The sequence below is a fragment of the Branchiostoma lanceolatum genome, chromosome 6, assembly GCF_035083965.1.
Source record: "Branchiostoma lanceolatum isolate klBraLanc5 chromosome 6, klBraLanc5.hap2, whole genome shotgun sequence".
Lineage (NCBI taxonomy): Eukaryota > Metazoa > Chordata > Leptocardii > Amphioxiformes > Branchiostomatidae > Branchiostoma > Branchiostoma lanceolatum.
In genome coordinates, this window is record NC_089727.1 from 1,102,111 (window position 1) to 1,127,033 (window position 24,923).

The following is a 24,923-nucleotide window of genomic DNA, read 5'->3' on the forward strand; positions in this document are numbered from 1 at the left end:
TGTCAGAGCGAACATGGGTACAGAAAACTTGGTTGGAGCAGCGGGTATGTTTACAAATTCAGATCAGTAACAACAGTAACAGTTATTTAATTCCTTTTATAGACCGATTTTCTCTCTCAATGTTCCTCAGAAACTTCTGTAGCCAGAACGCCAGCTTTCAGTACCACCCCCCTCCCAACGTGTCTTCTGTTACTCTCCACGCAGAGGTTGGTGGGGAAAATTGTGACCTTCTTCTGATATGCCCTGTTTTCTTTTCCGCCTGCCCCACCAACAGGGTTTGGAGAGTAGTTGTCAGCAAGGGGAGACTTTGCAATACTAGTATGAGATCTAACATCGGCCTGATGTATATTAACGGCCATGGGACGACTCTGACCTTAGAGAATAGTTAAACAAGCAGTAATACTGTGCCTAGCGGCCAATGTGAACTGTAACGACACACCTTATACAACTTCTTGGTGACATGGGGCAGACGCAGTTGTGTCAAAGTTGCTGAATTTTCTGCGGTTACATCCGAACGCTACTGTCCGCAAGCAGATATATTTCATTTTCTCTAGTACTCAATATACTGAATTAACGGTATACAAACTTTAAGTGAAAAGAAGGGACAAATGGTCGAAGGGATGACGACTATATGAATGACTGGTTTATTGCAAGACGTTGACATTGCATGCATAGCAATATTTGCTCAATCAATCAATCAGGACTGAAATGGAGTTGGTGTTGTAAATTCATTACACACCCGGTCCGTGTTGGAACACACAAAGCAATTTAAACTTGTGCCTGCACAAAAATCTGCAATAACAATACAACCGAGGAATCTGACAACATTGACAATAATCCATTAACATGTACACTTAGCAATATCATAAGTGTGCACTAGAAAAAATTCTTATATCTTTATACCGATATATGCAGGTAAAATATTACCTTGTAATCTTTTCGTTAAAACTTAAAGGGACAGAAATTGTATTATCAAGTAAGTAAGAGCAACAATAATCTAGTACTTAATTTCCTATTCTGTACATCTGTAAAGAGTTTGTAAATCACTGGTTAATAAATGTCTTTGCACTCAACGAATGTTTTTCACCTGCCGACATTTCGACCGTATGTACATTTCTCATATTTCTCATTCTGCCAGTCTGCCTCACAAAATTGCGGGAGAATCCCAGCCTTTATCTACAGTAGATACATAAATACAGTCTCCATCTTTTTGCACAAGTTAGAGCATTGCAAATAGACATTCTGAAAGACAAAGATCATGGTCAACTTTAGGCTTCCTAGCGGGTTCTCTTGGTACTGCAGTGGGACGTCTTTTTTTTGTATATTCTATTCCGGACATACTAAAGTCTTAGTTTTCTTAACACCTTGTACATTGTTTTCTCCGTTCTTTTGAATAGTGTCTGAGAGCATCTTCCAAGTCTGGAGACCCAGCATACTGCATGCTACCTATTCCACTTGGCATAGAGTATCAATAGACTCTAGCCTCTACCAGGCATGAGAATGTGGTAAAACGTACGCATCGGCCTGCTAACTAACTCTAGTATAACTATAAGTTATAATTTCTCTGGCATGTTATCTGTCTATCTGGCTAATTTCTACTCCTTTCAGCCACCTGTGGAGCCTGGATGAGGCTAAGCCGACTCAGTACGGGCACTACGCCTTGCCGTTCTTCTTCCGATGGTCCGAGTATCTCTCCCGCAGCTCCTCCGCCAGGTCCCGCCGGCCGACCCGCGACAGCGCCCGGCACAGCTTCCCGATCTTGTCGGCGGCGGCGGGCAGGCTCTTCCTCCAGGAGTACAGCATGTCGAACGCCTGAGTGATACAGCGCACATTAGAATCCTAGCTTTATGGGAAACGTACACTGTGTATGACTGTGTGTATGACTAAGCTTATAGTCTGTGCAAGACGGCATTAGGCTGTTCAGTGTCCTTGAGACTGTTACTCCTTCACCACATCCCTTAATGACTAATCTTGAAGAATGCAGAATTACTCTATCCGTCACGTCTGCTATGAAACGTATAAAATGAGGAACGCATTATGTCAGGAAGCCAGACTGGGAATATGAATAGAGAGGATCATTTCCATCGGCCACGAAAATGGACTGTTCCCGTCGAACACCATATCAAACATATAGAAGCCCCTGTTCTATTTCAGGCAGACACTAATGGACCAACCGAACACCATAAGTCCCTGTTCTATTTGGAACGCCCCCGTCAACAAAAAAAGCGCTAGTGGGAAAGAAATGGCACGTGTTGAGCAATGTGCAGTTTTTGACGGAGGTGTTCTAAACAGAACAGGGGGCGTGGCTTATGGCGTTCGGCTGGAGCGGTCCAGTAGCGTTTGCCTTCACGATTCATCAAGGAGGCTCTCTCTAACTACTATTTTCCCACCTGCTGCTGGGGGTCCTCGGGGTTGTTCCTCTTGATGTGCTGCAGGCGGGACCGCTTGACGCGCAGGTGATGCCCCAGCAGGTCCCAGTCCTCGTCTATCTCTGATGCCAACCACTGCAGCCAGTCGTTAACCAACGGGCCTGGGGAGGAAGGAGACAAACTACAGTCAAACCTGTACTAGTGAACACCTCTACATAAGGACCACCTGTACCCAGTCCTCGTCTATCTCTGAGGCCAACCACTGCAGCCAGTCGTTAACTAAAGGGCCTAATGAAAGAAAGAGATAACGGGATATCTAAACAGGAAGTTCCGCTGCATTGCTATAACAAATCGCAAGGGGGGGGGCAAAATCTAATCATTTTCAGGTGTCATGAAGACCTACCCACATACCAAATATCAAGACAACCCATCCAGGCCTTATGGAGTTATGCTTTTCATCCACATCCGTACACTTCCACAAATGCTACTACCGAAAACATACCCTTCTTGACAATCTCAGCTCAGTGGAGGTCTCTCTGCGTAAACAAATGTACGGAGCCCCTAGTAATCAACCTAGAAATTTTCCCTTGAATACCTGGTGAAGACCTTTGGGCTAGAAGGAACAGGTACTAAGGGTCAAGACCTTTCCAGGTGGTCCATGTGTACCTATATCACAGTACGTATAAGTTACACCACACGATTAAGTAGTTCACTCCTACCTTGTGATTCTATGAGTTTCCGGTAGGCGCTTGGGGGCCGCGGTGGATCCCGCTCTCTCTGTGAGGAGAAGATAGACACACGTCAGTTCTCTTCAGTACCAACTATTCATCATCATAGATTGATTTTATATTTATCTATTTATAAATTTTAAGGGTAGTCCCTTCAGTTAACTTGGTAACTGATTTTCATGGGAGACAAATCTTAACAAACCAGGATACAAAAGGATAAATTAATAACTGAATATATAATGCATACACAGTACTATAACATAAAACAACAATCATCAAGTAGCATAATTTATTATTGATCCTCAATTTTGCCATTTGATTAGCCGGAAAGCTTTTGGTAGAAAAGACCATCAATTTCAATTTTCAATTTTATTTATTTTACCAGGGGACATCTCAGATCTACTGATCTGCTTTTCAGATGACCCTGGGCACAAACATTGAAAATACAATCAGATACAAATATACAGATAACGTTACATGTACAGACATATATCACAGTATTTCAACTTATCCCAGTCAGTTCTTAGCTACAGAACATCTACAACATTCTCTGTTTGTAGCCCTAACTCTACATCTAGAACATGTAACTTCCCGTGCAGAAGCGTACCTTAGGCAGAGTAACAGGCAGCTTGCAGATGCTGTCCAGTCCGTCCTCCACGGCGTCCCCCAGGAACGCGTTCTTGATGACATCGGGCGGGCCCCGGGCGGCGTCCTCCGCGCCGGGCCGCCCCACGTACCGCCTGGTGCCGTAGAACCGCACCATCCCCCGGTAACACGGCGAGCTGTAGTTCCCGAACTCGTTCACCTGTGGGTGTGCCGAGAAACTTGTTACAGAAACTCGCCGCCACCTATGTAGGTTGGTCAAGAAACTCAAGACCCTGTCACACATTTAGGACCTTTCTACTACTTAGACCTTGCTTCCAACCACTCCCCAAACGTTAACAAGGTCGGCGCTGGGTTGGGAGTAGCTTTTTAAGGATGGAGTTGAAAAAAAATCTATCCTTGTCTAACTTCAGTTCGCTCCTCTGATTTTGATTGAACTGGTCGATGATATGTGACGGGGATTTTACTGCTCACTGCTCGGTTGAGGTAACTTCAAGACTGACCCTGATCGCTTTATTTAGGACCAGCGGTATCTGTGTAACAGTGGGGATCAACCTCCACTAGCTGACCAGTCTAACTGATCCGAACCTTTTAGCCTAGTGGTTAGCGCGTTGATTTCCCAAGCCATGCGGATCAGGATTGGCGCGGGTTCTAATCCCGGGAGCGGCGTACTCGCCCCTTTGGGTTTTTACGGTGGTTCATCTGATCTCTACTCGGTGTCTAATCTACTAAGTATGTCTCTTGTCTCTAGGATACCAGATGTCTCCCATCAGCTCACCTCCTTGATGTAGAAGTGCGCCTGTGTGCGCCGCTGGCTGTAGAACGTGAGTCTGACGGAGTCCCTGCTGTCGCCGTCCCCGTCTCTGGTGACGTTCCCGGAGAACTTCAGCACCAGCTGGTCCCCGTCCCTCAGCAGGACCTGGCGGGGTGAGACGGGTTTATTGGTAGGTCGAAGTCATTCATATTGGAGTAAAATATTCAAACTGCTGACATTAAAGTGCGTCAGTACAATGTCATGTCATGCCATGAACGTATGCATTCAGTGTATCAATAATGATGTAAATCATGTGTATATGACAGAAAGACTATTGTATCTAAAGTAAGCAGTGTACGTGACTTTTAATACAGTCAAAACTGCATGAACACCAGTCAGGGGACAGGTCGTCACCATAGATAGAATTCTTTATGCTTGTGTCAATGGGAAAAATTATGTAAGGGGCCACCAAAAAGTGATCACATTGGTCAGGTAGTTCTTATGTAGGGATGATCATCAATACAGGTTTCAGTCGACTTGGAGTCGACTCAGAAAATGCGTGCGTAAATCGGGCCAATGGCCAGGTGGTTCTTATGTACAGTTGGTCACTAGTACAGGTTTGACTGTATATCAATGGCCGGGTGGTACCGGACCTTATGTAGAGGTGGTCACTTGTACAGGTTTTACGGTATACAAAATACACTACCCACCTCCTTGCTGGGCTCGGCCTCCTCGTACCCTGCGGCGTCCAGCTGCATCTCGGTCTCCCGGACGTCCCGCGCCGGCACGCAGCGCACCACGGTCCGCTCCGGATCGCCCGTCTTGGTGCGCAGGATGAGCCGCGCGTCCGTCAGCGTGAGCGAGGTCTCCAGCAGGCGCGGCAGGGACTCAGTCACGGCCTGGAACTGCTCCGCCGCGGGGTCAGCGGTCCGCAGCACGATGAACCTGAAAAGGGCGGGAGAATGATGTTAGGACTAATCTGAATAACCAGCGTGAGCGAGGTCTCCAGCAGGCGTGGCAGGGTCTCCGTCAGGCCCTGGAACTGCTCCGCCGCGGGGTCAGCGGTCCGCAGCACGATGAACCTGAAAAGGGCGGGAGAATGATGTTAGGACTAATCTGAATAACCAGCGTGAGCGAGGTCTCCAGCAGCCGCGGAGTCAGCGGTCCGCAGCACGATGAACCTGACGGGGGTGGAGCAAAGAACCAAGGACATAGCCATGATTTTTCTTTGGTCACCTGCGCCACCTAGCGATGTCTAAGGGAAGTACTGCTTTCCCCACCTGCACGTTTAAGACGCCCGCGGCTACCTAGCTATTTACATGGGAAGCTTCCAAATACAGTAAGAGTATTACCTCTAGATAGCTATAAAAAAAAGTGCTTGCATATATGTGCAAAGGTTAGGTGTGACAGGTCATTCAGTGTATACGTAGTATTACCAGCTGCTACCGCGCCTCGTACCTGCAAATCTGATGCATTATGCCAAACGGTGGTTATACAGGCTATACTGATGCAGATACAGAATCTGTATTCAATATAGGCGGCGTGACACACCAGCTTCGCAGGTGCGCCGGGGCTTCTGGTTATACCACGGCGAACATACAGGTCGTTGCAGCACACTTAACAATGTTACTCAAGAGAAAGGAGTAGCATTGTAAAGTGATATAATCATACCTTTTGTACGCCCTTCGAGGGAAAATCGCACTGCTCGAAAGATGCTCAAAGTGAACAAAAGAATCCTAACCAAAAGTCATCTACAGACAAACAGCTCGTACTTTTCCGGCAGCTCGGTTGTCTCGAACGTGACGAGGCCCTTCTTGTTCTGGCGGAACCTGACGTCCATGACCTCGGCCCAGCCGTCCTCGCCCTCGGGCTGCCCCAGCAGGTGCAGGAAGTCGTCCCCGTTGTCCCCCTCCTCCATCGCGCTGGTCCTGCCGGCCGGGGCGCTGCCGGGCCTCGGGGAGGACCCGCCCAGCTTACGGGACCTGGTGGGGAGGTGGGGGGATAGTGATAACTGTGAGAACGTTCACTGAAAGTAAAGACTGTCCAGCATACATTGTACTTTATACATGTAGAACATGTGCCACCACATTGAGTGCAGCCACCAGGAACCACCCAGGTTTCTGGACCTGGTTGGGACACAGGACTATAATTAGCAGCTACATCAGTAATGATGTAAAAATAAGCAAATTAAGGGTGTCATATTGTCTGGGTGCCCAATACGTCAAGTGTCCAAAAAGTCCTTATCTAAACTTTTTCTATACAGCGAAACGGTACAACGACCATTTTGATTCTGATAATGCCAAAATCATTTTTTATATACACTCTTATTTTTCATTCCTGTAAACATCCAGTTAGGAAATGTGACGCTGGCCTAAGTAAGTGCACCTATAGTGACTGATAGTTTAGTCAGAGACACTGAGATTGCATATGAACACTTAGGACAAATGATGTTGGACAAGGCGATTTGGAGTGATGTATGTACTTATTTAGTCCCGGCCGATGGCCGATAGATGATGATGATGATGAAGTGTACCTACCCGCCCAGCCCAGCCGTGCCCGGCCTGGCGGGGTCCCGTGCCCAGTTGCCCGCAGGGTTGAGCGGACACGGCACGGTGACGTCCACGGGCTTGTGCAGCCTGAGCCCGGGGCTGAGGGACAGCGAGACGATCGGGCTGGTGGTGATCAGCGTGTCGCAGTCCGCACAGCGGGACTTCAGCGCAGACAGGCTACCCGAGTCAACAGGCTGGACCTGGGAAAGATGAAATATCAACTTTATTGAGCGATAGATAGATGGTATGGGGAATGGAATATTCAAGACATTTTGAACTTGAGCCAAAAGTTTTAGCGAATGAGCTCATCGGTGTCGGTGAACATCACAGCGGCGAAGTTTGCCTTTTTTATACAAACAATTCAGCACCAAGGACATAGCCATGATTCTTCTTTGGTCACGTGCGCCGCCTAGCGATGTATATGGGAAGTACTGCTTTCCTCATCAGCACGTTTAAGACGCCCGCCACTACCATCCTTTCTTTCTTTCTTTCTTTATTCAAATATCAAAAACTTACAGACAAAACATGCCTGGATGGCGATGGTATTTACCATAAAATAGAGAACGCCTGTATACAATATACAATATATCAATATGTACATCCAAACGCTCATCACTGATATAAGAAGTGCCCATTATTGCACATTAGGTTTTACTGATTGTTGTACATACTGATTGCTTAGCTATTTACATGCAATTGGGAAGCTTCGACGTGTAGACTTTTGGTGTTTGTTTTTTTTGCTGTGAGAAGGAAATGTGTGTTCATCTAGAAGTAATGTCCAACTATGAGGCACTGTTTTCCTTTCCAAATTTGATACCTTTTTAGCTTTAGGCCCAGATATCTTGGTATTGAAGCTCATCCTTGTGTCAAAGCGTTTTTTTTTCGAATACAATAGAAATCAGCACCAAGGACATAGCCAGGATTTTGCTAAGCTCGCTTGCTCCACCTAGCGATTAATATAAGAACTACTGCTCTCCTCACCTGCACGTTCAAGACTGCCGCCATTTCCTAGCCATTTACATGGGAAGCTTCCGACGTGTGGGCTTTTGGTGTTGTTGTTTTGTTTTGTTTTGTTTTGTATTTGGCTTTGAGAGGGAACTGTGTGGCCATTTAGCAGTATGTCCTACTATGAAGTACTGCTTTCCTCACCTGCACTTTTAAGACGCCCGCCGTCTTGACCGATCCCGGCGGGAAGTTGAGCTCGATCCTCTGGTCCACGGACGACCTGAAGACGTTCGGCTTCGTCTTGCTCTTCTGCAGGTTGAAGGTCTCCACCTTGAGACGCGACACCACGACGTAACAGGCCAGACAGGACACCTCGAACTCCACAAAGTGGCCCTGGGGAAAGGAGAGAGAGGAGAGAATGTCTTTAAAGGATGGAGATAGTTTCCACCATTAATCTAATAGAAGATAGACAGACATAAGAACAATAACCTATATTGATAGTAATACAGCGCCGCAAAAAGCTAACGTTAAGTAAGATTAGACAATGGCAAACTTCAGCTACAAGTAGTAAAAATTTGAATTAGTTTTCAAACATTCGGGTTTAACTAAGCAAATTTGGATGAACATGTGTAAAGTAGAATAGTTAGAGTTCAGGGTTTATTTATCTTACTGTGAATCATTAGGCTGGTCCCGGTTCAGTTAACATGGTAACTGATTTCCAAGGGAGCCCAAAGTTGGAGATCTACTTCCAGAAGTGACCTAAAAATCGCAAGTGCGTACGTCTAGAACATATCTTTATATGCTTCTCAATGGTTTATAGCTAAGCAAGCTTTAATAGAAGAGCATTTCACTGAATTCTTTTCTGTCGTTTGCTTTGGTGTTGCTAAAACGAGAGAAAAAAATCGAGTCTGTCCTCACCTTTCTGTCTTTGTACACGACATCCGACGCCTTCAGGGGTACCGTTTTCCAGCTCTCGCCGTCAGAGGTGGCCTTGACGGCCAACTCTCGCGATACGTGACGAGACCACGTGTACGGCAGCGAGACCACCGCGGGCGCCGGCAGCTTCAGACCCGCAGGCGACAGCTGCACCACGTGACTCACCAGCTCCTCGTTTTGCGCAAGCGCAGACGGCGCCAGGTGATTGGTTATTTGGCACGTGACTGGGAAGTTGGTGACGGCCTGGATGTCGACCTTGATGAGACAGGCGAGCTCTGATTGGCCGTCCTCGTTCTGGGCGTCGAACCTGCACATATAGGAAAAAGGATTTTCATTATTTTTTGGCATGTAGGTACCTTAAACTGAAATGTACACAATGACATGCTTATCGTGCAAAATAGGACTAATATGAAATTCTATCATACAAGAGTTTTCCAGGTATCTTTTAAATTTCTCATGGGCATACTCTGGGCTTGATTTCTGTGTGGCAGATGACTTTGGACATCAGGATGTTATATTTTTGAGCCCCCTATGTTTTGGAACTGCATGGGTTTTTTTTAATTAAAACTTTCCAAGAGGTAAAGGGTTGTTCTAAGATAGCGTCTTAACATTCAAACGTCATTTAATAAAGGTCGCCACAGAGCAAGACTCGAAGTCACTTGAGGTCAAGGTTATCTTAAACCTACTGAATAAAAACTATATGAGAGGGATGAGAGAGCAGACTCAAGATTAAATTACGAATTTCTTGGCATTTATTGAATTAGACAGTATGATAGTAACTTTTTAACGAAGGGACCACTTAGAAGAGATCGGCCATCGACCGTCTGCCAAGTTGCAAGGCAATAAACACGGTTATTGTGTTACGTTCCTTGACGGTCGCACTCGAAAGATAATCTTGGCGTCTTTTCAAATTTTCTGCTTTTCAATCGATACGATTAACCCCCGATGACCTGCAAAGACAGCGTAATAACTGTCTTTAAGGTTTATCATCGTAGTTCTTACGTGACTCAACATAGCTTTTCTCAAGACAGCAATCATAGGATTCGTCTGCAAGCCGGAAGCCCTGAAGGGGTGTGACTACAGCGACAATGTGCCCAAATCCTCCATCCTAACAGGGGAGGAACCTATTCAAACCCATCGCACTGGAAATGAGCTTAGCGTGCACGGTTAGAAAGGAAAAGGTCTTTTATATCGGGGACACTGGTCGGTCATGGTGGAAGAACCACCGAGTAAGACTGCTGTGGCCTGACGTGGAAGGGATGAAGGGTTCAGCCAGTCACTGACGAAAGACAGCGGATGCTTGTTTAAAACGTCTCACCGTTTCTAGATCTTATGCAATTGCTTGAGTAACTGTTACCAGGTATAGCCCTTAAAGATGGCCATTCGCTAGCTGGACAACCCTTGCTGTTCATGTATCAACGTGTTCATGCCAAAGCAATTAATAAATAGATAAATAAACTGTCACCTTGAGCAACGCACCACAATTGACAGACATTTGCTTGGACTTCTAATTCTCTATTATGTCTAATCTCATTTAGAACAGTGCACTAGTGACAAATGATGATTCACAGAAGTAGACTTACGGGAAGGTGCTCCAGATACCGGGGTTGGCCGGTGCCTTTTTATCTACAGGGTCATCCTCTTCCGGGTTAGAGTTCAGGTTAATTTGCTCCCGATCACGGCTGATATGTTTCTTTTCGTGCGGGGAAGGTGCTTTCGTCTTTGTAGGTGCAGGCGACCTGTCTACACTTTTGGTTACAGCTTTCTTTTCTGCTGAATGTTTTGTATCGTTTTCTACCACAGTAGATTTGTTATTAGTTTTCTCCTTACTTTCATCGTCTTTTACATCGTTATCTTTCTTTTCCGTTTCTTGGACAGTTTCTTCGTCTGTTCGAACCTCTTTTGTTTTATCTTCTTCCGATTCTTTCTCATCGTCGGCTACTTTTCCTTCCGTTTCTGGTGTTTCGTCAACAAGATTATTTTCAGAATGATCCCCTGAGACTTCGTTTGAGTTAGGACCTGTAGATTCGGAAGCGGTTTCTTCTTCGCTTTTTTTGTTCTCAGCGTTCATGTCTTCAAGTTTCTCAGGTTCGTCTTCGATGCACTCGAGATGGTTCAACTCTTGTGCGTCCTCCAAGATGGCGGCCGACGCTTCCCGAGCCACGTCGGCGGCCGTCCCTTCGGCCTTTTCCGCCACCGTCATCGCCTCGTCGACGCTCTTCCGGAGATTGCCGACGGAGGGATCCTTCGGGTCGTCGTTTCCGTGGTGTTCTGAAACAAATCAATGGCAGGTAAGAAAAATAGAATACCGATGTTATATGAAAAATATGCAAAGAAAAGTTTTCACTTTTTAAAGATATATTGCTTGCAATGGTGACATTAATAACTTTTTCTTTGAAACTAAATTTGTTTTCTGTGACTCCCTCTGGCATCAAAAACAGCACAACTAGTAGGAATAGATTATGCAGACTGAACCCCGTCCCACCGAGAGGCTGTAACAGTCTGGCGGTTGGGGAAAATCTCTGGGTGGTCTAAAATAAAGACTTGTCGAAAAAGTGTCAACTTCAGTTGCTTTATTGTCAACTTATGTCTCCTTCTGGCTCGATGTCAAGTCTCACAGCGCGAATAGGGATTGTGAGCTATAGTTTGTAGACACCACATCGATGTATCTTCACCAACTGTCTGTCGCAGTCTTCTGCTTTTGCTACATTGTCAGACGTCCTTTCTTGTCGTCTCAGCTCTCTATTATTGCAACATTGTCAAACATGTTGACACAGTTCTGAGTGTTTGCAACATTAACTGACGTTCCTTTTCGCTGTCGCAGTTCTCTGTTTTTGCAACATTGTCAGACGTTCCTGCCCTGTTGTCGCGGAGTAAAGGTTTTGTCCCAAGCGCGAGGTTTGCGTGCCAAAAGACGGCGGCTTTACAGAGACCCTGACCCGACTTTCTGGATCACAGCCGCTTAAAACACCTTAACGAAAAGCCTTTCTCTCCGCCCTTCACGCTACCGACCTCGCCGCATTCACAAGCAGCGGTAGGCAGCCGCCCAAACGCTCTATGAATGACTTGCACAAACATTAGAAGCCTTGACGCTGCATTAATGAGTGTGAATAGATTAACGTCTACCGCGCCGTACAGGTATTTTCATCTCGTAGCTTTGCGGAGAGCGCGCCTATCGCTACAAATATCCCAAACAAACGCCGGGCCCTTAACCGATGGTTACTGTTTGAAGAAAAGCTTTGCCGAACTGTTTACGTTCGGATTTTGATCGGCTGAAATGGGCCCTGAAAGGCTGTGATGACGCAGCGAACAAACATGGCCGCGCGGCCGGGGCCGTTGCCATGGTGTCACACGACATTTGTCAGGCGAGTCGTCGGACGTGTCGGAGCTGACAAAAGCTTACGGAGGTGATGTATGTGCGGGGCGGGCAGATATCACCGGGATCACGTACCGTACCCGTTCATCATTCCGCGTCAAGGGGATGACAAATGTACGGACTTTGTTTGTAGACGTGCCAATGAGCTATATAATAACTTTCGAGCTTCAGTCTTATCAAGTAGGATAAAGTTTTATTTTGGTCTTATCAACGAGAGTTACTATGGAATTGTACAGCTCGTTGGTCAAACTAGTCGACGTCGTCTCGATGTTTTGGAAATTCGTTGTCCGTTCGTTACTTTTTGTTCAAATTAGCACGAGAAGTGGGATTCACCAATGGGGATAAATGTGAGATAGGTTTGGTGACGATTGCTTTTGGGTTTTGATGTTTTAGGAAACCATTATCAGACTTAAATGGCATTTATCTCCATTGGAAATCCATCTTTTCATGCAAATATAAAAAAATACTGCCGTTTCATTAGATGACACTATACTATATGCCACGTACTATTGTAGCACACAAGGCATAGAGTCCTATTTGGGGGGCTTACTTGTGTGACAACTCTGTCGTGTTGGGGTTGGGGTTAGAGATTGGGGTTACGCGGAGGGTTAGGGATAGAGATAGGATTAGGCACCTTGTTCCTGCGAATCTGGTCTGCTGATTGATAGTCTGAGGGGACTGTAATATTAGCACATCGGTGCAGACATAGATGTTGCTGCGTGTTGTCCGTATCTCAGCTGTGTCCAAACACAACAGGGAACGAGTAACCGAATTCCCGACAACTATTTATTTTGATGTATTTTCCATGATTGTATTGATATCAGTTACGTTAAGTTTACGTTAAGTTTATTTTTGTACCGTGACTCCTGCCCCTCCGTTTCACTTCGACCTTGTCGAAAAGCGGCCATATTATGGCCGAACAAGCATTCGAAGTAAAATAAAGGCTTTGACTTGACTTGACTTGACAGTCATTACTACACAAAGTGACTGTCCTGACAAAATACAAACATTAGTATGACGATGTTTATTATAATTTTGTTTTTGTTTTCCTTTAATCTTGAAATTATGATATTGATATTGTTGCCACAACCAATTGTTAAGGCTTTAATTATGGGAGGCTTCTTCTCTTTAGTTTTCTCTATTATCTCATGTATTGCCATCTTGGCCTTTTCAGTTTAGTTTGTGTAGCATCTAATGTTAATTGAATTTTTTTTTTTAAACATTATCATGACGTGTTCCAAACATGACAACATGAACAGAAGGAGGTATTTCCGTGTGCGTCAGTGCAGCCGCCGTGTCCGGACGACACCTGTTTGGCAGAAGATGACCACTCGAGGCCACAACAACTGACCAGAACAACTTAAGCCAACAACACCGGCAACACGTCCTTCTGCTGTTTGTACATCTGACTACTGGGGGCGGTGGAAGAAATTCTTCCAATTCTTGCGTTAAGTGGAAAACAAGCAGAACATGCTTAGCGCCCACTTCCTTCTTACAGTAAGGCACCTGCCACAGTTCTGCTTATATCAAGTCCTACTAAGTTCCTTGTAAGAAGTTTTCAATACGCATCCAGACGCTCAAAATGGTGCGCATGAAGTAAACGTTAATACGCAACTCATAAGGAATGCGTATACGCACAAGTGTGACAGGGCTCTAAAGTGATGGACTTTTGACTGAGGACGAAACATGGTATGTTTTAGATAGCTGGTAGTTTAATGTGGCTTCGCCACGGCTCGCGCTTTTAGCCAAGCACATTGAGTCACCCTTACTCTTCTCTATGAGTGTGTCGGGTTCTTTTACGTGCAGGATTTGGACGCTTGAAGCTAATAGTCTCACAGACCCTTCAGAACCTACATTATTTGTTTACAGACCGTGCGAATGACTGGACACGACGGAGAGGGAAACGGAATCACAAAACAAACGGGACGAGTGACCCTCCAAACGGCGCTAACCCGGTTATAGGTACACAAAGCTGGTCTCGGCAGGTTTTAAGACGCCTTGCCATGTCCTTGGAAGACAGAAACACCTTGCGCCGCAGGTGCACCTTTGTTTGTTTGTATCGTATAACAGGTATACCGGCGTAACACACCAGCTTAGAGTCCTGTCACACTTGTGCGTATATTCGAGTGCGCATGAGTTGCGCATTGAATTTTTTTAGGTTTGAGTAAAGTTTGCGGGAAAGAAGTTGTTTTCTGCGTTGACCCACTGTTGTGCAGCCTAGTTATCGAAACAACGAAATGACTTCTTGGGCTGTAAATGCGCAACTCATGCGGGCTTGTATATACGCACAAGTGTGACAGGGGCTTTCTATAGTACGTTATCATAAGTACGAGACCACTCACACCGGGAAGAACCCCTTCTCTTGTCGATAAGTGTCGTGGGATCTTTAACAAGCTCGACGTGTGGCTCCCCTTAAACATGGGTTTTATCTTATGACATTTTGAAAGAAGAAGAAGAACTTTATTGCGCGAAAATTGCAACAGGTACAATGTATGGCATCAAATCCACGACATGCTATGAACACCATTTTCGGTTGGCAGATAACTCTTGCTTCTCTATTAGTCTTTACCAATTCCTGGTGACTGTTTTAAAAACAGGTATGCCCTTAAAGAGGTTTGACTATTTTATCCCCCTAGCTGGAAGATTTGTCTTCGCCTTCCCAAGGCCTACAAGACTGAATGTGCTTCCGGTCTGCGAATCAAGGTTGACACTCAATCGACGACCCTCTGCTTACCCCCTCCCCCTCCCCGCCTACACTAACAACCCACTTACCCCTTAGAGCATTCCAAACTAGCTGGTCAGAACAAGGCCGACAAAAGGGTACCTGGCTAGTTAGTGTATCCGCGGGTTGGGATGAAAGGAGCGGAAACAGTGGGTTGTAGCCGAACATGAATGTTGTCGTGTCGGGTGTCGACATCCAATCCCGATCAGAACAAGTCCCGCCAACACGGGCGGGGCTGGCTCCAGTGTCTCCCGGGCTCGTGTGACCGCGCAGGACTATATATAGGTATAGGGCGTATTCAGTCACGTGACCCGCCCCCTCGCAACGAGCACTGTCGGCCATGTTGGTGCTCACTTGATAGTGGAGCCCTATGGAACTCTCCATCGAAATGGCAGATGTTTTCTACGCCATTCACAATTTCCCTTCAAAACGTTTTGTCTCATAAACATGGTGTTTTGCCTCGTGGTTAGATGTTGGATTGGGACTGATAAAGCACACACTGATCGGGTAACCGTAAGATTGGTTTTGCGTTTCTAGTGTAAGTGCGGGCTTGGTGCGGGAACATACGAAGGGACTAACGACTGAAGCAAAAGTGGATTTCTGACATACGAACAGCGGATCTAAATAGTTGAGTTAGAGAATCAACGTGTGTGTATGGAAACCTTTTGTATCTGGTCGAAAAGCAAATTACAGGCCCGTTGTGTAACACAGTCGCGGCACCGTGTAGTCGTTGCTTGAGCCGCGTTCGTAAACTGGGGGTCTTTCAACGTCGAACTTTCCCGATCATAACATACTCCCTGTCAACAATTTTTTTCACGACACTCAAGACATTGTACTACGTGGTTGCAGGCCTTGGAACACTTTTATGCTGTGAACTGATTTTATGCGTACTCTGTAAACAGTTTAGCGGCCATATTTGTAGGCTTCTGGGGAAACCTTTCCTCGGTCGTCGATAATGGGTCATTTCCAGTAGGTGAAATCGGATTTTTGTAGCGAAAAGGATGTGAGGCTGGAGACTCTTTGTATATAAGAAAACAGCGATCAGACGACTTCGCATTCCTTGGAAATTTAGAGACCGTCGGACACCGAAAAACTTCGCTGCAGGGTGAGCACCAACATGGCCGCCCACGGAGGGCAGGGGTGATGACGTCACGTGAATACGCCCTATAGAAATCGCGCCGTGTTTGATTAGATATTGTCGTCTTTGTTGAAAGGTTTTGATGGGTTTTATGTAAGCAGCCTTGTCGGGAGAATTTAATCGGTCTGTGGTGTTTTCTTACCGGTGTGCTTTTGGGGGACAGTCACCTGTAGTATCAATGGTCTGGTATGAATAGTGATTTCCAACCTTGAACTTCTACTATAAGATTTTAGTTTCTACCATACCCTTGTTTTTGTGGTGGGCTGACGAATAGAGGACACATACATTAAATGGTAGGCTGTAAAAGTTTCCCTTGAAACCTTCACACTTCGTCCATAAGGCACCCTTTTCCCCTTTAACGCTTCAGTCCCATTCCCAATCCGGGGCCCGGCCGGGCTGTTTGCGAAAACGAAAAATTAAGAAATGCATATCAAGAAAATACACAATATATAGTAAGGAGTAATTCTTTAACGTTTTGTGTCTTTTGCTGCCTTCAATATCATATTTTACGTTCCCACATGCTGCCCGACCGGGCCCCGAATTGGAAATGGGACCGAAGCATAAACAAGACAAGTTAGGAGGTGGTTTTGTACTGTAGGGTGCACTTCGAGTTGAATGTATGGTTTAATGGACTCTTACGCTGCTATTTATTTTGCGTTGTTCCATGTCATTATTCCCTCGTTCGGTCTGTGCGTTTTGTTTCCCCCTGTGTTCTCTTGGAGAGACGCCGTTGATACAAACACTTGCCCGAGCGTGTCACCACTGTGCGGTGAGTGAATACGTGTTGGCACAGATGAAAGAGCGTCTTTCACTGGCTGCAAATTGGGACGTGGGAAACAAAGCTAACAGTGGCGGGGGACGAGAGGAGTGAACTTAACCCGGTATTGGTGTAGACTTTACTAGAGAGCACACAACACCTGTAGAACTTCTTCTTTAACCCCAAAAAAGGGATCCATCCTCCAAAAATTAACACAGCGTGCTCAAAAATATAAAGGATACAAGTAGCTGCAGTATTAATGAAAGCTGCTAGTGTGTTCTTAATCATTTCTTCCTAGATCCGAAAATTCCCTACGTACCACGTACCGACGAAAACATGAAAAATCCGTGATTGTTACTTGGAGTTACAGCAAACCGTCTATACTGATGACCATCTATGCATAAAGACCACTTGGCCATTGTAGTAATTTTTGGTAGTCCCTTAGATAATTTTCCACATTGACACGAGCATAATTACGAAATCCTGTCTATAGTAGCCACCTGTGGTAGGTATACTGTGACCATATTTTCAAGTTTCTCGAGTGTTGACTATAGCCAAGTTTGATCGCATGTTGTTTTTCTTAACACAACCACACCTACAGCACCGAGAACACATGTTGCTCCTCCATAACTGACAGACGTAAAAACCGCCCTGTGGCGTGACCAGTGTTTGTGGTGGCCCAGACAGGTGAACAGCTCGCTAACGTAACTAATGGGCAGGTTTACATCTAAAGCGCGGCGCTAGCGCTGTTCTTAATGAACATGTTTATTACTTCAGCACGGTGCTGTTATTAATGGACGGGTTTACACGTCGAGCAGGCTGTTAGCTCCGATATACAACTCATACGCATGATGAGGGCCGGGGTTTGTCGTAAAGGATGGTGATTCATAGGCTCAATGCCTACTTCAATACAGCTCGTTACCAAGTAGATCCCTCCTAGGATGCGTGCAAAATGCAAGAAACTGGATGGAGTATATATATGATCAACACCATGTTCTCGGTGTCGTTTGGTTTAAGTGTTTGTTTTGAGTGTAAAGAAACCATACATACTGAGCAAAATGAGGTGAACAGAACGTGATACAAACTAAATCCAACAACTGAATAACGCCTCTAACACAATCAGATGTTCCAGACATCATCCTCTGTCTTTCCTCAGTGAATTGTGATGAGCCTTCGAAGATATGTGGAACTAGTAGAACCGGGATATTGTATGTTCCTGAATGTCTAAACTTTATCGACATCGACGTAAGGTGAACAAAATGAATCCAAGAGAAAGCCCAATTGACCTCGAGACTTAAGACAACCAATAATGATTGGGTGATTCTGTCTTAACTCATTCTCTGTATTAGAAGAAACAATGTGTAGAGGAAACACGTTGGCGGAGAAGGGGGTACGTCGTGTAAACGTAGACAAGGTATGCATCTACGTTTTCTGCACTGACCCCTTTGCCCGTCCTTCCACGTTTACCTCTTAAAAAACCAGACATCCCTGAAAGTGGGTTATTTGTCCCTTGAAGTGGTTATTTCCAGCTTGTGAAAAGCGCACGGATCATGCTTACACCGTGATTACGATTACGGGTCGGTATCAGGGATTAGGGTCACGGCATAATCCGCGCTAATCCCCCGGCATGTCGGTAAGCACAAAACACGCCGCTGTGCGGTAAGAACATAATCTGCGCCTGTGTCCTTTCGAGGGGCTCGGGCGCAATCTGTATCATGCAGGGATTCATCTAAATCAGGAAAGAGGGGCGCTGCACCCTCTTGTTTCAGCCCAGCACCCCCTTGTTGAATTCAGATTTTAGCTTAATATCCAGCATACAGCCTTCACTCAGCAATCGATTTCTCCATAAATACATAGAATTCGCTCCCTCACCACTGTCTGCTCCCTCTTATAAAATTTTTCTAGAAAAACCCCTGTCATGGTTCCTAATCCCCGGGCATTCTTTACTGCATTTCTATAGGGATTTACGGTAAGACTCGGTCATCGTGTGACGGAGGAGAAGGCACGGGCACGCCATATATAGTTTGGCCAATTTAAGCACACCTAGTCATCTCTACTCTTCTCAGTATTACCAAATTTCGAGTTCCCAGTCCGTGAGTCCGAGTGCGATACCAAATATCTGACAGATTGCTCATATCGAATTTCATAGATAAAGAACGAACTTTCTCTTTTACGTGTTTACGTGTTTTGTTTTGGGACGGTGTTAAACCTATTTGTGTTTTCATACAAGGAAGAAATCAACTTAGCCTACATACCGCTCTCTCTGCTTAGTATTGTAGGGTCCTGTGTGGCCCAAGGGCTATAGAAATGGAGATGGGCACCGCTCCTATACACCAAAATGTGTACGAAGGATTTTACTTACCTAGGACTGACATAGGAGGGCATAGGACCCACCTGACAACATCTAGAGCTGTCGCACCAGGTACGCGGATCATAAATAGTTCCTGCACTCCGATAACTCCCGGCGCGACTGTATACCTGTCAGACTGTGTTTGGGCTCACCTGGACTGCACAGGTAAACCTCTCACCTGTGCTGCACAGGTAAACCTCTCACCTGTGCTGCACAGGTAAACCTCTGTCTTCAACAGGTTCTAATTAAGAACCCCAGGTCTGTTGTTACCGTATCTCCTTCGCTGTCTTTGTGTCGCCGTGTTTCGTGACTTGTGAACATATTTCCGTCTTGTAAGGACACCTGGCAGCCGTCTTAAAGTAAACTTTGGGACGGAGTCATGCCCCAAGGCGAACCACCAACAAACAGACTACATGTTACTGTCATGTACAGTACACACGGTGGGCACGCAGAAAAGGCACTGACAATTCCGCGACATTTTTCTGATATAAACAACCTAGCAAGAACGTACCTTGATCAAGCTATATAAAATTATGTATATCGAATATGTTAATTCCGTTCGGACTATAAGTGTTTATCTCAGTTTTAATAATGACAGTTCCATTTCACCTTAGGGGTAACGTCACCCGACTCTTGTATTATGAAGCCCTGGGCATTTCTTTATTTAAAAGAATTACTTTGGTTGAACAAGTTTGGTCGGAAATTTATATATGTCTCATCTCTAGCACACCTGTCCGACAGGTGTGCTAGAGATGAGACATATATCAATATCAAGGGCCTTCAGCTCTAGCACACCCGTCTCACCTATAGCAGACCTGCCTCATCTCTAGCACACCTGTCTCACCTTTAGCACACCTGTCTCACCTTTAGCACACCTGTCCCTGCCCCCCGCCAGCCTGAGCCCGTCCCGTGTGCCGGCCAGCACGCCCCGGACGTGCCGGATCCGCGCCACCAGCTCGCCGCTCTCCCGGGCGCACTCCTCCAGCACCCCGGTCAGCTCCTGCAGCAGCCCCGCCACCTTCCCGCGGGACAGCCCGGCCCTCCCCGCCGCCTGGATCCGCGCGTTCTCCCGCTCCAGCTGCCGCGCCAGCGCCTCCACCTGCGCCACGACCTGCCGCGGCTGGAGACCCGGCTCCGCCTCGCCGACTGGACCCGACATGGCTCCGAACTTTCACGGTACAGCTCTGAACTTTCACGGTACAGCTCTGAACTTTCACGGTATAGCTCTGAACTTTCACTGTACAGCTCTGATCTTTCAGTTTCACGGTACAGCTCTTAACTTCCACGGTACAGCTCTGATCTTTCAGTTTCACGGTACAGCTCTGAACTTTCACGGTTTAGCTAGCTCTAAATTTTCACGGTACAGCTCTAAATTTTCACGGTGCAGCTCTGAACTCGCCAAGTTGTCTTTCACGGTCCACAACAAACGACGTACAACACAGACGCCCGTAAAGATGTACAGTAATTCCTTTAGCGTTTCAAAGTAGGCGACGGTTACAGCAAAACTAGGCGAAGTAACTTTAGTACTAGTAGGTGTTCTGTCCCTCTCACAGTGGGTACTACAACTGAGGGGCCGGCTGTACCTCGCCAACTGGACCCGACATCTCTGAACTTTCACGGGGAAGCTCCGGACTCCCAAAGTTGTCTCTCACGGTCCAAAACAAACGACAAAAGGCACAGCAACGTCTGAAAGGTTCCACAGCAAGCGACGGTTTCAGCAAACTAGACGAAGTAATTGATAGTGTAGTGTCCTCTCACAGTGACAATGGGTACTACTCCTGTAGGGCCGGTCCGCCCTCTGCCCTATGCAGACGAAAACATGACGACAAACTTTCCCGCTGCGACTCCACAACTCCTCAAAGTTGTCTGGCACGAAGTAGGATGAAAGACGAACGCCACTTGCCCTCCAAAATGCTGACAGCCCTCCCCTTATTGTAGAAATCCAGCAGAGGTACCCGGTACCGTGTCCCTTCCTACGGGGTCGTGTGGTGCCACTGACGATACGATTGAACCGGACCGCGTCGCCCGTTGCCAAGGCGACGGTGACTATCGCGTGACGACGTCACTCACAATCTGCCCTGATCGCCGGTTGCTCTGAGGGAAAAAATTTTAAGATTCCGAGAAAATCGCGAGGAGGGGTAGGAATAAAGTTTTCCCGGCGTTTCCGCGCCAGGTGTTGGCGAACAAAGCGTCGTCAGGTGCGACAGGGGTTAGGTGTTATTGGGTCGTACTTCGTGTCACCTTCGTGTCAATCAACAAACATGGCGGGGCGGGATCGGGTTACAGCCGCGCGGTTCCGGCCATTGGGAAAGACGCTTTTTTTTCTGGCGAAGGAATTCGCGTTTCTTGTTGTCTTTACCCTAATTTTGTTTTTTAACACAGCGCCTTTGCGTTTTTGTTGTGCTCTACACACACGCATTACTCAACCCTTCTTTTGTGTGAAAAGTTGACCCTTTTTTGTTTGCCGTGCCACCGCTGCTGTTTGCTGCCCATGTGATCGGGCGGTTTGAATGACAATCATTAGGTGGTAGTTGTCGGCGCAACACGGTAAATACCCGTGATTGCTGTGTCAATATTACCCCCCCCCCCCTGCCTAGTGGCACGTTTGGGAGTCTCCAAGCAGACGTAAGAGCTTTAAAATAAGTTTAAATTCTTCTCACACCATTCGGTGTATAGGGCGGTGCATATTTCCGTTCCTACTGCTCTTGTGTCACAAAGTTGTGCAAGCACTACGATATACGTACAGGGGGACGTTTATTTATGGTCCTGCCCACATTTACAGACTACCAGACTCACTAAACTGGCTAGTACAGAGAGAATAATTTGCCTTTGGGAGATAGGCCACCATAGGCCGATAGGGCTTAATTTACAAACACAGTTGGGGAATGTTATCCTTCCTCCGGACCAGACTCTGTTGGCCAATCATCCACCCTAGTCATTGCCGAATTCTACTATCCTTACCGCCCCCGTAGGAAGGCTTGGTGGTGGCAGCAGCATTTGATTTCATTTATCTATTTTAGTTTTACAGTACAGTACCCTGCCCGATGAGCTCTCTGGATCCGGCTTCCCTCATTATCTCACCGTTCGTTATATTAGGACCTGTAACAAATTTATCAAACGAAGCTCAACAAAAGGTAACGTGCATTTTGCACGCACGTTGCTACAAGAGTTTTATGTCTAAGACGTCACAAAACGTCATTTTCTTTGTACCACGGCGAGGCTATACTAGTATATTATGCTGCTTGCGTAAAACTCTCTTGTTCTGAAGCGGCCCAAAGGTCGGGCTCTGTCGCGGTCCGGTGCCACTATTGTGGCGATGACAGCAATTGTACTTCTGCTTTATCGCCATGAACTATAATTAGCTTGTAAGAGCATGAACGTACAATGAAGGCCTTTTCATTCATTCATGTTGTTAATGTGTCGGTGGGTCTTTTCACATAGTTTCACGGTGTGCGATTCGCTGTGAACGGATAGACGCCAAAGTGTGGCAGGAAAACAACCTGAAAACACATCGCCGAGAGGGAAACTTGAATATCACTATTCTATATAATCCATGTAGTTTACAATTCTTGTAGTAGTTTGCCAATGTATATATGTATCTGTATACTACTCTTTTGTTGTAACCTGTACTTATCCCAGTGGGTTTATGTGTACAATAGATGTCTTCATCCATTCATACGTTCATTCTCTTAAACAAGATACAGACTTTCAACTCTGACTTAAATTTGCTTTCATGATAACCTTCCTCTCTAGCATATCTTTTTTATTAAATCCTAGAACAAACAGATGTGATCGGTGTGACCAAGGAGGTTAATTTTTAGTTAACCTCCTTGGTGTGACCTAACACATAGAACGATTTTCCCTGCAGGTGTTGTCAAAGATTACGGGCGAATTAATGTTTAATCGTTGATAACGGCGCCGATAATATCCGGGCTACCGACCGAGACCTGGGAACGTCGTAGTCTCTACCAGAGTAACTACCATGGCTGTAGGAAGAATGGTCTGAATATGTGTTTTTTAAATTATTACCGTACTAGCACAAAGTTTCAAACGCAAAGTGGAGTTTGGCCACCATAGGGTTTCATTTGCCCGCGGAAGTTTCACCCTTACAGCGGGCAAACTCTTTGTCTGATAGTTCAAAACCTGGTGGCTGTTTCTTCGCTTCCAAAGTTCAAGACCTAGCTACATATACGTACCAAATATCACAAATATACACCGGAGGCTTACTTGGATTCATTGTTAAATCGTAAGCAAACACAAACACGCTACCTAAACCTGTCAATGCTTTACTCCTCCATGGACGGTTGCGTAAGGCCTGAGTTGTCTACGGTCCGGTAAGAAGACAAACAAGGTGAACAAACGGGATGACAAGTGGCAATATAGCCCTGAAGGAACAAATGACGAGGTATCGACAGCACAAATAGCAATAATCCACCGACACGACAAGGCTCAAATACCAATGATCTACACAAATTTGCAAAGAACAGCAATCAGATGACAGGATAGATTATTATGTAAAGCAATGACTGGACAAATAATAATAATCAAGACAAGACTAGGCAGCAGAACAAGTTACCCTTCAAGCAATGGCACCCGACATAAGTCAAGTATGTCAAGAGGTTGGTGGGGAAGATTGTGACCTTTTTATCATATGCCCCGTTTTTCCGGACAAAAGCGGGGCATATGATAAGAAGGTCACAATCTTCTCCACCAACCTCTGCTTGGAGAGTAGAACAAGTTTTAAAGACATGAATAGCACTACGGACCGTTGCTTCTGCAGTGCACAAACAGACCGGTAGGAGCGTTCTTGTACAACCCCCCAGGGACAAGGTTACGATTCTTCAGCCAATAGTTTTGAATACCCTGACACGAAGACGTTGTACTTTTTCAGATTCGATGTAATATTTCGAATAACGAATACATGCAAAACACCTGGTGATATACATACATATACAAGGGAATAGTGAAACATGCTTTCTACATTTATTAAGTCTCCGACATTTATCCAGTTGTAGAGTTTGAATTGTCTTTATATATTGTTTACCTGAATGTCTAACCTTCATAAACTTAAATTTAGTAACATTCGGTCCATCAAAACGACGAAGAGTGAAAACTTAACGACGACTGTGTCATTTCTACTGCAGCTATTTCGGTTAGGTTTACATCTTAATTCAACCTTAATTTGATCCATTCACCCCCCGTAGGTAACCCTCATAGCCCGCTTTGTGATTGGGCTTTTTTGCTGATCATTTGTAGTTTTCTACATAATTATATATTACTGATTTATGGTCACTACCGGGATCCTGGCAGCCGTACAGCCTGAAGGATTTTAGAAAACTGATAAACATATACAAAAACCTGCTCCTGCAGTTTAAAAAAGCCGTTTGGGGGCTCAGACGTACACAATTTATTCTTTGCCCAAAGAGCAATCTATCACTCACAAATCACGACCATGGCATGTGCAGAACACGAGATATTAAAACAGGCCTAAGAAGTTCCGATGCAGTACGGTAACAAGCCGCCAGGGGGCCCAAAGTCTATTCATTTCTAGGTCTCATCAAGACCTACCCACAGACCAAATATCAATACAATCCATCCAGGCATTCTTAATTCATGCTGCTAACACAGACACACACACACACACACACGCACACACGAACATACAAACGCTACCCAGAACATAGTCTTCTCGGTAA

At 45.8% G+C, this 24,923-nt stretch overlaps 2 protein-coding genes across 2 annotated transcripts; both read right to left on the bottom strand.

Moving 5' to 3' along the window:
- Positions 1-614: 614 nt before the first annotated feature.
- LOC136436095 (death domain-containing protein 1-like) lies at positions 615-5,350 on the bottom strand. The gene is made up of 6 exons (XM_066429808.1): positions 5,165-5,350; positions 4,479-4,619; positions 3,705-3,902; positions 3,089-3,146; positions 2,391-2,530; positions 615-1,812 (listed from the first exon to the last, which is right to left on the bottom strand). The coding sequence occupies exons 1-6, from the start codon at positions 5,210-5,212 to the stop codon at positions 1,654-1,656; spliced, it is 744 nt and encodes a 247-aa protein (XP_066285905.1). The 5' UTR covers positions 5,213-5,350; the 3' UTR covers positions 615-1,653.
- Positions 5,339-21,337, bottom strand: LOC136436093 (death domain-containing protein 1-like). Its single transcript, XM_066429807.1, has 7 exons — positions 20,092-21,337; positions 10,468-11,155; positions 8,867-9,191; positions 8,153-8,341; positions 6,992-7,203; positions 6,227-6,436; positions 5,339-5,536 (listed from the first exon to the last, which is right to left on the bottom strand). The coding sequence occupies exons 1-7, from the start codon at positions 20,384-20,386 to the stop codon at positions 5,347-5,349; spliced, it is 2,109 nt and encodes a 702-aa protein (XP_066285904.1). The 5' UTR covers positions 20,387-21,337; the 3' UTR covers positions 5,339-5,346.
- Positions 21,338-24,923: the final 3,586 nt, after the last annotated feature.

Coding starts and splice junctions, on each gene's coding strand:
- LOC136436093 (XM_066429807.1), bottom strand. CDS start 20,386: ATGTCGGGTCCAGTCGGCGAGGCGGAGCCGGGTCTCCAGCCGCGGCAG. Junction 9,192..10,467: donor GGTATCTGGAGCACCTTCCC/GTAAGTCTACTT, acceptor CTATATGTGCAG/GTTCGACGCCCAGAACGAGG. Junction 6,437..6,991: donor GGCACGGCTGGGCTGGGCGG/GTAGGTACACTT, acceptor CCTCCCCACCAG/GTCCCGTAAGCTGGGCGGGT.
- LOC136436095 (XM_066429808.1), bottom strand. CDS start 5,212: ATGCAGCTGGACGCCGCAGGGTACGAGGAGGCCGAGCCCAGCAAGGAG. Junction 4,620..5,164: donor AGGCCGAGCCCAGCAAGGAG/GTGGGTAGTGTA, acceptor TCACCCCGCCAG/GTCCTGCTGAGGGACGGGGA. Junction 3,147..3,704: donor TGCCTGTTACTCTGCCTAAG/GTACGCTTCTGC, acceptor TTCTCCTCACAG/AGAGAGCGGGATCCACCGCG.